The sequence below is a fragment of the Helicoverpa armigera genome, chromosome 15 (assembly GCF_030705265.1).
Source record: "Helicoverpa armigera isolate CAAS_96S chromosome 15, ASM3070526v1, whole genome shotgun sequence".
NCBI lineage: Eukaryota > Metazoa > Arthropoda > Insecta > Lepidoptera > Noctuidae > Helicoverpa > Helicoverpa armigera.
Genome location: NC_087134.1, coordinates 1,812,131 through 1,827,238, shown reverse-complemented (window position 1 = coordinate 1,827,238; position 15,108 = coordinate 1,812,131). Strand labels below are relative to the sequence as shown.

Sequence of the window (15,108 nt, the reverse complement as noted above, 5' to 3'; positions counted from 1 at the left end):
TTTTATCAAAAATAATTATTTTGCTATAGCTCATGTCGCAAATTGTATCTATTCAAAAGAGTATCGAACGTCAATAAATTCAACTACAAAATTAATATTAATAAACATCTTTATTAAACACCGATAAAAACTGGCATTTAAAAGGCATAATTTATAACAAGTAAAATAAAATTATTCGCCGTTCGTTCACATCAAATTACCCTCAAAGAGTATGTAGCGTAGTAATAACATTTATTATCTTTATTATCAAACCTAATTACTTGGAAACTCTCTGAGGACGGCAAGAATGTAATACATGGAGTAACGCCATGATATTTTAATGGCAATACCAATGAAGTGTAATTAAAAATAATTATTATGTTTAAGTTAAGGTATTGACGCGTACATTAAATGTACGTAACAAATTTTGTTACTTGGGGTCATGAACATAAAGTAACTACAGTATTTGAGATGTTTTAGGTAAAATTATCAGCCTATTTAATTTATCAATCTCCGGTTGAACAGCATTCTTTGAAGGGTGCTCTGTCATGCAAGCTCAGCTATGTAAGTAGCCAATTTCTGTCTCCAATCATTCCTTCACCTTGCGCAATAGCGATTCAAAATTTTGTATGTGTGTATGTTGTTTGACAGTAAAATAGCTTAAATACATAACATACATACATGCTCGGAAATAGTCCCCTCGGATCGCGGATGTTATCTAGTTAGCTATATTTAACGCAGTTTATTGAAATACTTAAGTTTTGATTAACATACAAATTAATTAACGCAGAATTAAAATAGGTAAAAAAGTGATAAAAAATAATATATATTCAATTAAACTCAATCGTCTGTCGGTACTAATGTAACGTGCCGACTAGTTTGAAACACGGGGCTATCCCGGGAACGCTTTCAAAGCAATATTAAATCTGATCATTAGTCATGGACGCTTTTGCTGGATAATCCGTTTCGATCGGGCACCTATTACGCACACTCAGCGATTTGACTACGGTGACTATGAGTTGTGACAAAATGTGGGACTTTCCTGGGCTTTTTATGGCAAAAAGGTGCTAAAATATGCTTATTAAAAATGTTTGGGGTTATGTGATTCGATAATATTACGTTCCAATAGTGGGAAATAAACAGAAATAAAGAATTGCATATTTATGAAAGGAATTACCTAGATATGCGCAAAAAATATTTCGTGTATTTTTTTATATTTTAAGGACATTATTATAGCTTTTTATCCGACTATTTGAGGCTAAAAAACTGCAGGTAAATATTTCTTTTATGAAATTCGTAATTATACATTATATATAAAATGCCATTCAATACTTGCGAGGCATACTTTCATTAAAACATTTTAATTAACAAAACTTATAATATACAATATGAAAATTCCCTCTCACTCTCTTATTAACTATTTTTTAATTGTTAAATGTAAATTTAAACTGAAACCTTTTAAAATGTTTTATATGCTATTCAATAACTATTAATGTGCTATTACAATGGAATTTTCATTTACTTTATTCAACAATGGTCATACTGATTTTGAGAATTTCATTCGAAGTATATTTGGACAGTGTTGAGAATCAATTAAGATAGATAAATATTAAATATCAATGATTTACTAATTCATTGGCATTGATCAAATCAATATTTCATAAACATACATAAAGGCTACAAAGCTATATTATTGAGCTAATTCACTTTGACAACACCATCCGATATGGTCTAGTGGCTAGGATACCTGGCTCTCACCCAGGAGGCTCGGGTTCGATTCCCGGTATCGGAATCATATTTTTGCCGATTATATTTCAACAAAATATTGTTTTCTTTTATGGCTAGCTTACTTTTCTATTATTTCAATGCAGTTTTCGTAGAAAAAAAACGGTTTATTTCTTTCGTTATATTACAAAACTTTCGCCATATATATTTTACATACCTACTGGTCATATCATATCAATATTAATAAAAAAAAAAACAAAGTCTAAGTTTGTACGCAACGGCTAATACCTAGAAAAGCTGGACCAATTCCAAATATTCTTTCACTAATAGAAAGCTACATTATTTGTGAGTGGATAATAATGGTCCACGCCACGAACCTAGTTTTATACAATAATTGCTTAAAGAAAATTTCTTCGCGAGATACTTGACAACGCAAAGAATTGCAGGTGGAGGTAGCTCCTCTTATTGAATCGTTACTATGGACACTTCTTTGAATATGAAATAATCATATTTTTACCTAGATAATCGGGACTTAAACGTGATACTGTATACCATGGTTATTTCTCCACCACCCAAAGGTAGACTGGCAAAAAAGGCTTGGTCGTCACAATTTTGAAATAGGTATCGCTTTCGCATACAAGTTATGTCAAATTCCTTTATAAAGGTTTAGTAGGCAAACCAATTAATATTATTATAGATTATTGAAATCCGTGTCTCATAGAAATCCGTCTTCCTCTACCCAACAAGCAAAGTAATCCTATAAGAAAAATTATAAGTCTATTACTACTTATAACGTTCTTGTTATGGTATTGCGGTAGACTCTATGACTTATAACAGCATTTGCCAAGCCTAAACATACTCAAGCGCATTAGATTTTATATCTCGGTCTTATAGTCCGCTACAAGACTGACCTCTAAAACATTTATAAGACACTTTTACTAGTAGCAGCATTTCACAAGCATAGATATGCTCAAGAGTAATTGTTTTTATATATCAGTCTTATAGTTAACTACAAGATTATCTTTTAGGACACTTATAGGACTAAACAATCCTGAATAATATTTTGATCCTATACTAGCATTTTGTGAGAGAAAACGATATTATAACATCCTTAGCTGAGACCACTACAAGTTTGTGCCGTCATAGTCTTGCTCAAGACTTTTATTAGCCTTAGAACTTAATAAGAGCGCTATAAGTTAAAAAACTTATAAACTTGTAGATCAAACACTTTATTAGTAAACGTCAGCCATTTTGTAACATTCAGTTGTACCCGTCCATTGTGAGAATTCAGTTTAATATGAACTTAAATGATTGGAAACGATTGAAAAGAAGTGGTGGTTACAGGAGAAAGGTAAAAATAGGTATAAAGAATTAATTATGTCAGGGTCTTCAGAAATAAAATCAAGTGCGTTAGGCGGAATAATTGAGGGTTCCGTGAGCAGAAATATTTTTCCACGTCTTCCCCACGACTCAGAAAGTGAAGAAGTTCAGAACAGCGAAGAAGAATATATCGAAGAGACCACTGACTATGACAATAATCATGAATTTCTGAAAGACATGCAAAGCTGGGCTATAAAATTTAATATACCTCACCTGGCCCTAAACGAACTCTTTACTTTTTTGAACAAAAGATTAGGTAATGTTTTACCCAAAGATGCTCGTACTTTACTTCATACAAACAAAGAAACGGTGCATATTACAACCTCAGATCCAGGACAGTATTGGCATAACGGATTGATTAAATGCCTAAAAATACACTGCAGGGCTGGATTTGAATACTTTACGAAATACGATTTCGTTAAATGTAAACATAGATGGGTTGCCTGTATACAAAAGTTCAAGACATCAACTCTGGCCTATTTTGTGTAACATCTTTGAAATTCCCCACATACCTCCCTTTGTGATTGGTAAGATAACACTATTTCAATATCGTAGAAACTTTAACTACCTACTTTATTAAATTATTTATATAGATATATTATTTTTCAAGGAATTTATGCGGGTGAAGGAAAACCATCTGATCTAAATGCTTATTTAGAGTCTTTTGTGAAAGAAATGAACGAACTTGAAGAATATGGATTAGATACATCGTTGGCGCCAAATGAATCTAAAATCAAAGTCAAATTAAGAGCCTTCATTTGTGATTCACCAGCAAGAGCCTTGATTAAAGGCAAGTTTAGTATTGATATTATTTGAATTATCTGATATCTGATATTTTAATATGAATGAAAAATATGGATGTTTAATTTCTTACAGGTGTCACAAATTTTAATGGAAAGCATGGCTGTCTGAAATGTACGGTGATTGGCGAATACTCACATAAATCAAATACTGTAACATTTCCTAAGTCCAATTGTCCTAAAAGAAACGATAAAGATTTTCGTGCTAAAAAATATGAAGAACACCATAAGCATGATTCTCCGTTATTGAAACTAAACATAGATATGATAGAGGATTTTCCTGTGGCAGACTCATTACACCTAATAGACCTTGGCTTGATGAAGCGGTTGTTGATTGGATGGCGTGACGGAAAGTTGGGAAAATACCTAACCAAATGGAGTGCTCGTGAAATTGATATTGTCAATAGCTTTTTACTGAATTGTCAAATGCCCAAAGAAATTCACAGATCAATGAGATCTGTAGATGTTTTGGCCCATTGGAAAGGTTCCGAATACCGCTCTTTTTTTTATTATCTAAGCGTTATAATTTTAAATCACGTGCTCAAACCAGAACCATTTTATCATTTTTTAAACTTGTTTTGCGCCATAACGATTTGCTCAAATGAAAAGCATTTGCCACTCTTGCCAATTGCTGAAAAAATGTTAGAAGATTTTACAGAAAGTTTTAAGGCCTTCTACGGGCGAGACTACATTACTAGTAACATACATAATTTAACACATATAGTTGACGAAGTAAGAAAATTTGGTATTCTGCAAACTTTTAATGCATATCCTTTTGAAAATAAATTATACGCTATTAAACAAACTATCAGACATGGAAAACAACCATTACAGCAAGTTGCAAGAAGAATAATTGAAAGGCAGTTAATCGAAACGGAGCATCTTAGCGAAGAAATTGTACACTATCCATATATTAAAAAAAACCAGCGAAACGGTTTATTAGTTTTACACCTAGAAACATATATTTTATCATCGAAAGATGAAGACAAGTGGTTTCTTACTGACAAAAATCATGTAATAGAATTAAAATCCATCAGCTTAAAAGACAACACTAAGCTTGAAATAGAAATCACGGGATATCGCATTGTTAATATCCTCGACGCTTTTGAAAACCACTAAAATCTTCTTTTTGAATATTTATAAATGCGATTGTGCTCCTATTGAAAAATCGGAGGTATTATGCAAAGTTCAAAATATAAAATGTAAACTAGTTAGTATTACTTACAATTCAGAGATATTTTTCTTACCATTGTTACATACCCTGTAAATTTCAAGTTTAAAGAGCAAAAAATAAAACGATACTTTATAACAATTATGTTTTATTCAAAATTAAACATTAGTCTTACAATCTTTATAATCAGTCTTATAATCTTTATAATCAGTTTCATAATCAGTCTTATAATCGTTATAATCAGTCTTATAATCTTTGTCATCTTCATAATCAGTCATATAATAATCTATTGTAGTCTTCATAATCAGTTTGACTAATAAAATAATCACTCATCATCATCGTCATTTTAGCCTGACATTACCTATGTCTGGGTATGGGCCTCTTCTTTTTTCTTTTTAATCAATCTTATAATCATCTATTGTAGTCCTTATAACTAGTCTCAACAAACTTAATTTTTAAGCTTCTTTGTACGGCGGCCAGCACATCAACCTATCTCAAAAATCTGACAAATTTTCAAAATTGAACGTAATCCATAACATATAAGCACATTATTATATTATGAATGTTTTATGTGTAATAAAGTTGAAAGTCATTTAAAGAAATTTGTCAGATTTTTTGGGGTTGCTTAATGTGCTGGCAACAATTTTAAATTTATCTTAGCTTCCTTGTACTAATAAATCTTATAACTAATAAAACTTTACGAGTTAAACAAAATATATCAATTTAACTTCGCCATTAAGATCATGTAATCATCTTTATGGCAAATTTAAATTGAAATATTTTTTATAATATAATATAAGATTATATTCTTTAATTCAGGTCAAATATATAACCCTAATTTTGAGCATCGTCGCAGTCTGGTAAAATTTACTAAAACTACACAACTTAGAAGATAATTTCAGCAAATCAGATCAGACTAAATTTTTGTCTGAAATGATTTGATTTAGTTACTAGGGATATTGATCTATTTGTATTTGAGTGACGACAGCACGTCAGACTATCCCAAACTGTCAAAGACAGATTGGGGTAGTCTAATGTCTCTCGTGTTATAATTAATATTGATGCAAAAGTCACTTAGTCAAATAAAAATTAGATCAAATAGTTTCAGACAAAATTTCCTCTGTAACATCTTCAACTTCTAATTGGTTACCAGTGGTTTGTGGTGTAGATGTAGGATTTTCAGAAGAAGTCCTTTTGGCGCTATTTTTTCCTCTGCATTTACTTGCGGAAGTTCGTAATTGCTTCGATTTGGCCCGCTGATCGGCATTTCGCAAAATTGTTTTAAAAAAATTATGACAGTCAGTTAAATGGAACGACGAGTCTTGTTTATAAATAACTTCAAAAAAGAAACCAATCATCTTAGAGAAACCTTTTAAGCAGATTTTTTCTGTTGTTTCATTTTGGGAACGTGAAGCTCCAGTCCACGAACACGATTTGAAAAACTTTCTTTCAAACAAAATATCAATAATTGTATATGCTCTTGTGATTCCCTTCCCTGTCCCTTTAGTGCCAAACACACTAAACTTTCTTAGTAAATCTTCTCTATAATCAGAATCCATCAATTTATTTTCAAACTCTTCTAAATCTTTTAAATCTTGTATTGGTTTTAACATCAACGAATGGTTTTGTTTTTCTGTAATAGATTTTTTAATGAATTCTTCGTTCGTAACTTGTATTTCAGTCACTTGTAATAAAATCGATTTCAGTGTTTCGTGTAATACGGCTTGATTATTTAGTGTTGTGTTTAGGGTCCCCATTATAGTCTTCATATCGTCATTTATGGATTTTAGGTCACTTTTAATAGTGGTGATATCTATTTTCATGGATTTTAATTCGCATTGTTCTTCTGATAAACTTGTTTCTTTATTAATGTACGAGTATATTATAGGTGTGTCCGACTGATTACTTTCAGGAATAACAATGTATTTTTCAATATTTTCTTGCGGCGCGCTCAACGGTGTTTCAGATGGAGTTGACTCTTTCGGTGTCGTGATTTCGTAATTAGTCTAAACAATAACAATCATGAGTTAGCTAAATATGACGGCAATACTATTTTTTATGTAAGTAAATATTAAGTTAGTACAATACAGTGAGCTTATATGTTTGGAACGGTGATATACTTATAGTAACGGCACATTTTACTATGTTGCTGTCTAATATTCTCTGCGTAATATAACATCAATATATTTGTATGTTACGTATTTATAACTTACCACCATTATTTGTTCTCCATCTTCAGGTATTATTGCTGAAGAAGCATTATGCTCATTATTCTGAAAATATAATTTATTGAAATCATTTAAAAATAACGGACAACAATTTTGAAAGCAACGGTTTCGTTCGTGTGGTACAGACGGCGCGGCGAGCGTCACGATAATGCTAGCCCTTTCCACATAGTGACGCTAATACACGAGAGACTAGCACAGCGTGACGCTGTTTGTACCAGTCTAAGTTCATATAATCTCTCAGACAAAAGGAAATACCTACTTAATGTAAAATCGATCCACGATCTGTGAAAATATCACGTCAGCTACATGCACTATAAACAGGTATTTCAGAAGCGACTTTGAAATCAATTAACTTTAATTCAAAAGCACATAAGTATACTTAAATTCATCTTGGCGCGCGGCTCTAGAGTGCGTGTGCACATATATATAAATATGCAGCTTTGATTTGTGTGACAGTGAAGCGGGTGACGCTCAGTCGTCGTCCGAGCAACACGTGTGCAGGTTCAGTAATTGAAAATACCTATAATGTCACATACAGTTGTTAAATATATCATAATAAATATATATATACCTTACTAACAAAAATATTTACATAGTGTATACATACGCTACACAGTGTTTTGTCTTTTTCGCTCTTTTTCCAAAATAAGAGAGTTCGTGACAAAACACTGTATAGATTAAACACTGTAAATATATTTATCTATACTAATATTATAAAGAGGAAAACTTTGTTAAAAAACTACTGGACCGATTTTAAAAATTCTTTCACCATTCGAAAGCTACATTATCCACGAGTGACATAGGCTATATTTTATCCGGGTACGGGCAGTAATACCCACGGGATGCGAGTGAAACCGCGGGAAAACGGCTAGTTAGTAATAAGGATAATGTTAACGTCACGTAAATCTTTATTGTTACATTTCTATATATTTAATCAGTTTAATAGTCTGATCAACAATCAAATCACAATCAGCCGCCCGCGGTTGTTAGTAGTTAGTCACCCGCAGTCATGGTATCTATGCCTACAAGCTTTACGCACACATAGAGCCGCGCGCCAAGATGAGTTGAAGTTTCTGTACAAACCTTTAAAATTTCTTCTGCCATATTATCATATGACAGCTGTGGAAGATCAGAGCAATTGCGCTGTTTTTTTGATGAGACGTATTCTATGTCAGGTTCTGTGTCTGAATTATTGCTCATTATATCAATTTCATGTATTGCATTTTGATACGTTTTTATGCTCCGCCTTTTTACCGCACAGTTTATTTTTTCCCAAGATTCATCGGGCCAACTACCTTCATCCTTTTGTAACTTACTCGTCTGTGACTGGGTTTGTTTTCTGGGCCAATACAAAACTCCATCGCTCTCCCATTGATGTGGTACACATGTCAATACAATGTTACCCTTTTCAATGGTCTGAACAATTTTAAATGGCATTTTGAACCTGTAAACAAAATAATGTTTGACTAGAAAAAAAAGAATAATATAATCACCCACAAGTTTGTGGAAACACGTTGACCTTGCCTCGTAGAGAGTTTCAACACAACGCGTGATCAGGTCCGTCTCTAGGAAATACTAGTAGCTACTATACTCTAGGAAAGTTACTTCAAATATAGTAAAAATACGTAAATCTCTGGCGATACACCTTACTCACATTAAGCACACGCGCTCTTCCTGACAACTCAGGTGCTACTACTGCTAGACAGCTACTGGTTCGACATGCAACCGCCCCCCGCACCTCTGGCGCCCGTACTGCAGCTGTGTAGGTACTACCGCTATAATACGGCCGCTGAGTTATTACTGATTTGACAGATTCTTAATATTTATTATTCCCTTTATTCAATTAATTAAATTAAAGCAAATGAAGTGACTCCAAAAGTAGCAAATTGTATTTAATAAACAAAACTGCGCAGCTTTATCTCTGTCTCCAATTTATTTCTCAACGGATCATAGATTAGACCAGAACCACTAAAAAGTTGCTCGCTTGCTACTGAGCCTGCTGGACGCGATAAATATTCAATCACGAAACAAATGACACGATCTCATTACATGCAAAACAAGAAGTGATAGAGTAATCGACAGAAAGCACGCGGAGAGAGGGGATTCCCGTGCGGCAAGTTTAATTTCGTTCGTACATGCTTAGGTACTGCTGTTCCTGTGGCGCTGCCTCCGATCGACTTCCGATTTAATAGTGTCGAAGCCGAAACCAGAGTCGGAGGTGTATCAATCGGAACTTCCGACTTTTCGGAATCGGAAAAACTTCGTAACATCCTTATACTGTAGATACATTACATATTTTACATATAAGTGTATACTCGATGTAAATAAAGTAATTAAATTAATCCTTACTTCACTAAAATTGACAATTCGTCATGTGTCAAATCGGTTATAACTCCGCGGCCGTACTATAAACCACTGATACAGATAGTAATTCGATAGATAGCAGTTGTATAATCGTACCTTCAAAATATTTGTCAAACAGGGTGGCGCGGGAAGGAATTTCTTGTTATTTCGGTTGCCCAGTCGTATAATGTTTTTTTTATTATTATTTTATTGGATAGCACTATTCTAAAATTAGTTAAGTACTTTTGCGTGTGTAAAAGTTATGTGGATACAAAATCAGTAGCAATTTGTGCATTCATCTTCTATGTAATGGTCATATATGCTGTACTGGGAGCAATTCGGGCACCAAAAAAAGCTTTGATGCATGAAAAGTTTTAGATTTTCTTGATTAGAAATGAAGTGAGTAGGTCTATCCATATTGTTTAAATAAACTGGAAATCCACACCCATTGCAGCTTTCGGATAACACAAAATGTGTGTTTGTCCAAGGCCATCTCACATGATTTAGTAAAATCAATGACGATTTGGTCAAAAAACAGTCAACATCAAAAATGACCACCATCTTGTTGATTAAATCCTAAAAGGAAAATCAATCATTAGCTAGCTGACTTTAATTTACTTCAAGGGAACCCTAATTTGTTTTAAAATGGAGGCGAGTAGTCTGGACAGAAACTGCTACAAGTACTAGTTTACCTATAATGGTTCCATAAAGGACTTAATCAAGAGCAATTTTAAAACATGGCCGATATGCATAAGAATTTATGAAATAATTTATTCGCAACATTATACTAATGTGGAATTTTCGAAGGGCCCCGTGAAATTAACTAAATTTCGATACATATTTACAGTAAATATTACTTCCCACGAGTTCACACACTATATTTACAATATATTACCGATGTTTTAAAGTACTACAAGTAATAATAGTAATAGTAAGTTTACTTACGTTTTTACGTGCGTGGTAACACAAAAAATCCGGCACGACCAGTCAAAGCAACAACGAAAATAACTTGTATTAAAATATACTTAAAACTATTTTCTAAGACCATTACAAGTGCTTTATAAACAAGATTGCTCTAATAAAATACTTACGTCAGATACTAACAAGAGTGTTTGCACTTGTAATTGTTTAGTCTCATATCATTAAAGGCGCTATTGAGCTTCGTCAAGTATATTATAAGGCTTAATAACATTGTATAAGATGATTATAAGATAGTTATAGAACTAAATGCTCGTATAACTGCGCCCAAATTCAACTTTGTAGCATGCTACAAGATTCTTATAAGTGAAAATAAAATGCTCTTAAAGAACGTTTAAAGTACTGATTTTGCTTGTTGGGTAGTTACCCAAGCTATGCAGGGTCATAGAGACTCTATCGAAACATTCGGCACTTACTAGCAGACTTGCTGGAAGCTAGATTAATGATTCTTTTATAAGATAGGAGTTGCATCAAAGCTGTTTTGGAAACTTAAAGACCTGAGACATGAAAAGTTGTGTCTCCTCATACAGTCAAACTAAAAGGAGCATTTATTTCCAACAGACTGAAGAGCAGTACTATAAGAATGTCAAATACAATAAAACATAAGACATCCCCAATCACCGCGAAACGAATGTTGCAAAACCATAAATTAAAAAAGTTACTTCATTCATTATTCTGCACTACCTTGTGTATCCAATCCAACATAAATCATTTTTCCACTAATAAAAACTTCGAATCAATATCCAAAGCCACTTAGAGTATAATTGAGCCAACAATTGGCACTGAAAAGAAAAAGGTAGTATAATTAATACGAGCTAATTAGTGAAGTTGGCAGTTTGCCGGCTCGGTCCGTTCCTAGTCCATTTACTAGGTATGTTTATTTTGAAATGCAAATTCAACTTGCCATCCGATTATTGTGGGATTTAAAAATGAATGAATATTGTTTCTGTTGTTCAGAGTGAATTTTCACGTTGCTGTTTTGTTTTTTTTTTTGTTATTGTAAGTTTAATTGGCTGATGAAAAGTCTGTTCGGTTGTGTTGGCTTGAATTGAGATTGAATGTGTAATAATGTATTTAAGATTGCGTTTTTTTATGTCTTGCCTATGTATTCTTATGATTCATCATCATCCAACGAGCCTTTTTTCCCAACTATGTTGGGGTAGGTTTCTTGTTATTCTTATGATTGTATACTAATTGTAACCAAGTTCTGTTACGTGGCGAATCAAATTGAATCCTTTTTATGAATGGGAAATCATCAAATAACCCCCATGATTTTGGAATGGTGATGATTTTGATCCTTAAAGATTATACGTAGGTAGAGAGAACTGTGATCCCAAAATATTACACTTAGAGAGAGAAAAATAAAAATAAGCGCCAATCTATATATCTATATATACATATAATAAATCTGTAAAAAAACTGTGTCTGTACATTGAATATATTTAAAAAATAATAATTGGGTGAGGTTTAGAAACAGTAATGGAGCACAAATCCAAAAAAAAAATTCTGTCTGTATGTCTGTATGTCTGTATGTCTGTATGTCTGTATGTCTGTATGTCTGTATGTCTGTTTGTTTGTACACGCTAATCTTCGGAACTACTGAACGGATTTCAATGATTTTTTCTGTGTTGTATCAGTATTAAGCCTGGTCAACATATAGGCTATAATTTATCTTCGAAACTTGAAGACCTGATGCAGAACACCAACAGACCAACAAAACTATAAGAGATACAAAAATGGTGCCATGGCAAAAATTGTTTCATATGATGAGCATTTTCAGCTGAGATAATAAATTTTAAGATCTGGAACACCTGATGTGGAACCCCAAGAGCCCAGCTTCTCTGTACCATATACAGGTATGACGTTTTAGCAAAAGTTGTTCAATTTGATAAGCACTTTCTATTGACTTATACAAATTGAAGATCTAAAACACCTGATGTGGAACTCCAGGGGCCCAGCTAGACTATAGCATATAGAGGTATGACGTTTTAGCAAAAGTTGTTCAATTTGATAAGCACTTTCTATTGACTTATACAAATTGAAGATCTAAAACACCTGATGTGGAACTCCAGGGGCCCAGCTAGACTATAGCATATAGAGGTATGACGTTTTAGCAAAAGTTGTTCAATCTGATAAGCACTCTCTATTGAGGTATAAACATCAAAGATCTGGACCTGATGTGGAACTTCAAGAGCAATACTACACTAGAAATGTATAGAAATGAATGTTACAAAATAGGTATCAAAAAAAGTAATTAGTCCGTCTTTTAGATAACCTTAAAATAATGGACACGTATTTTTCTTTTCTCTCTCTCACAAACAAATAATAACGAAGATACAACAACGCTTGAATTTCGTGTTAAGTCACTGCTTAGTACAAATTTTACATACCTAGACGTGGCGTCACGAGCCCCCACTCTCCGAATTTGTTGCGTTATATCTCATTATTATTTTGTATGTCTCTTCCAGACCTCGGGACTACAGAGTTCCGAATTTTTGGGAGGCAAACGTGGGGCCGAAGCCAACACTCTGAAGGCCTTTTGAGACAACTTTAATGAAATGGTGAAACAAAACCGACGATTATTCCTTTATACACTATATAAATAAACCCGAGGACAATCCCCGGTGGACGTCGTTAAAAAAAAGACAATCCCCGGTTCTGTGCTATACCATTGCTAACTGTTGCTGGAAACTACTTGGGATATGAGCGGCTGAAGTGTGAGGATACCTCGGCGGATTTTAAACGCAGATTACGCGCTCCCTGTGGGTCACTTACCACGAGGCACCTATCCTCCGAGCAGGGCTACTAACCCTGCGACTCCACTCTGGACGGCCAAGCCAAGCCAGAGGCGTGAGACCTACCCCCGTCATGGTTCACTCCGACCGGCCGGAGATGGGGGCAGTATACTCTCCCTGGAGAACTCAGTATATATAGCCCACCGGGGTCGCTACTCCCCGTCATCAGCCTCAGATATCCTGCGGTGCTTATATCTCATTATTATTGTCGTTATTATCTCAAGAGCCTTTGTCCCAATTATGTTAGAGTCGACTTCCAGTCACGATGCAACTGAGTACCAGTGTTTTACAAGGAGCGACTGCCTATCTGAGCTCCACAACCCAGTTACCCGCTCAACCCAATACCCCTTGGTAAAACTGGTCAGACTTACTAGCATCTGACTACCCATAACGACTACCAAGAATGTTCAATGAGAGCCGGAACCTACAGTTTAAGGATACCAATGACCGTTATTTGGAGGGGATGCCTCCAAATAACGGTCATTGGTATCCAAAATATACGTAGAAAGTACATACGAACTTAGAAAAGTTGCATTGGCAGGTACTTGCCAGACCTGGAATCAAAGACGTACGCTCATACTTGAGAGATTGGTTCTCTACCCACTAAACCACCACGACTTCCACTAAGTCATCACGACTTTGTTATCTCAGTAACATTTAATGTTTTTTTTTAACGTATTAATACGTGTAATATTTTTGCCACACACAACTTAAATGCGGACTAATTAGAATCACTACTTTTATCCCTATGGTCACGTCTTTTGCGGTTCAGTTCTCAGCGTTTTGTTTAGTCTGCTGTGCTTTTGCAGTACAAAAATTAAATATATGGAACGTTTCTAATGGCTATGCGTATTCCGTTGTTTTCAAGTCAACGGGCCCTTAAAATTCAATATCAGACGGTTCAGATCTTTGATTTTGCTGACCCCGTAGTCGCTGGCATAAGGGACTTTATCCGCGTACGAAGTCGCGGGCAGAAGCTAGTTGTATAATATAATAATAGTAGTAGAAATAGCCTTTATTCTCACACTGATTGTATAGACCACCTAAGTGAACCCATTACTTCTAAAAGCTAGTATTTTTACTTGCCAAATTACATGAATAAAATACGTGTTGCTAACAAAAATATGTGTATAATCTACCAACTCAATTCTCTAAGGCATTAAGTTTATAGTCGTCATTAATCTTATCTGAATATTAGTTAGATTTATGTTTTAGCCCGTAAATAATAAGCTAGGGTTTTGTACTATCTTATCTTATTATCGTAACTATCTAAGCAGTAATTTTATGCGCGGTGTTGTGTTTTCAGATTGAAAATGTTAGAAGTTACCTTGTGACGGCCACGATTTTGTATTTTTGTAAATACAATTTCTTTCTGCTACTTAGTAATTTTGTTGCAAAGTCAAATCGTAATTATTAATTTTTTGTACATTTTATTTATTAAAAACCTGCAATACAATATTTAAAATAGGGTTTCTTCACAGAACTTTATTATTTACTGTTTCCCATTAAAAAGTAAGTAATTACTTATCTTCTTAGAAGTTACATTACCTAAATAACTAATTATAATATTTTTAAAATGAATAGTTTATTAGTAGATGATAAATTACTTTTATAATTAAAAACCTAAGCTGCACCTTTAGTGTTTAAGTTCATTGCTATTTTACCATAAGTCAATGACCTATTTCATTTTTGACCCATATTTTTTTTTT

General features: G+C 33.9%; 2 protein-coding genes and 1 non-coding gene across 7 annotated transcripts; 2 read left to right on the top strand and 1 right to left on the bottom strand.

The window, feature by feature from the left end:
* Positions 1–1,699: 1,699 nt before the first annotated feature.
* Positions 1,700–1,771, top strand: Trnae-cuc (transfer RNA glutamic acid (anticodon CUC)). The gene has a single exon. It is a non-coding gene; the product is annotated as a tRNA-Glu (tRNA).
* A 1,701-nt stretch (positions 1,772–3,472) lies between these two features.
* Positions 3,473–5,003, top strand: LOC126054092 (uncharacterized). Its single transcript, XM_064038244.1, has 3 exons — positions 3,473–3,611; positions 3,695–3,874; positions 3,961–5,003. The coding sequence occupies exons 2-3, from the start codon at positions 3,760–3,762 to the stop codon at positions 5,001–5,003; spliced, it is 1,158 nt and encodes a 385-aa protein (XP_063894314.1). The 5' UTR covers positions 3,473–3,611; positions 3,695–3,759.
* Positions 5,004–5,186: 183 nt separating this feature from the next.
* Positions 5,187–10,969, bottom strand: LOC126054091 (uncharacterized). 5 transcript variants are annotated; one of them, XM_064038144.1, is made up of 5 exons: positions 10,572–10,969; positions 10,072–10,202; positions 8,367–8,727; positions 7,269–7,328; positions 5,187–7,061 (listed from the first exon to the last, which is right to left on the bottom strand). In XM_064038144.1, the coding sequence occupies exons 2-5, from the start codon at positions 10,185–10,187 to the stop codon at positions 6,150–6,152; spliced, it is 1,449 nt and encodes a 482-aa protein (XP_063894214.1). In that variant the 5' UTR covers positions 10,188–10,202; positions 10,572–10,969; the 3' UTR covers positions 5,187–6,149. The 5 variants fall into 5 exon arrangements, with proteins under 5 accessions (XP_063894214.1, XP_049693942.2, XP_049693941.2 ...); XM_049837985.2 differs by lacking the exon at positions 10,072–10,202 and adding an exon at positions 8,938–9,041; XM_049837984.2 differs by lacking the exons at positions 10,072–10,202; positions 10,572–10,969 and adding exons at positions 8,938–9,041; positions 9,744–9,762.
* Between the last annotated feature and the right edge of the window lie 4,139 nt (positions 10,970–15,108).

Coding starts and splice junctions, on each gene's coding strand:
- LOC126054091 (XM_064038144.1), bottom strand. CDS start 10,187: ATGGTGGTCATTTTTGATGTTGACTGTTTTTTGACCAAATCGTCATTG. Junction 8,728..10,071: donor TTATCCGAAAGCTGCAATGG/GTGTGGATTTCC, acceptor TTTTGTTTACAG/GTTCAAAATGCCATTTAAAA. Junction 7,329..8,366: donor TGGCAGAAGAAATTTTAAAG/GTTTGTACAGAA, acceptor TTATATTTTCAG/AATAATGAGCATAATGCTTC.
- LOC126054092 (XM_064038244.1), top strand. CDS start 3,760: ATGAACGAACTTGAAGAATATGGATTAGATACATCGTTGGCGCCAAAT. Junction 3,875..3,960: donor AGCAAGAGCCTTGATTAAAG/GCAAGTTTAGTA, acceptor AATTTCTTACAG/GTGTCACAAATTTTAATGGA.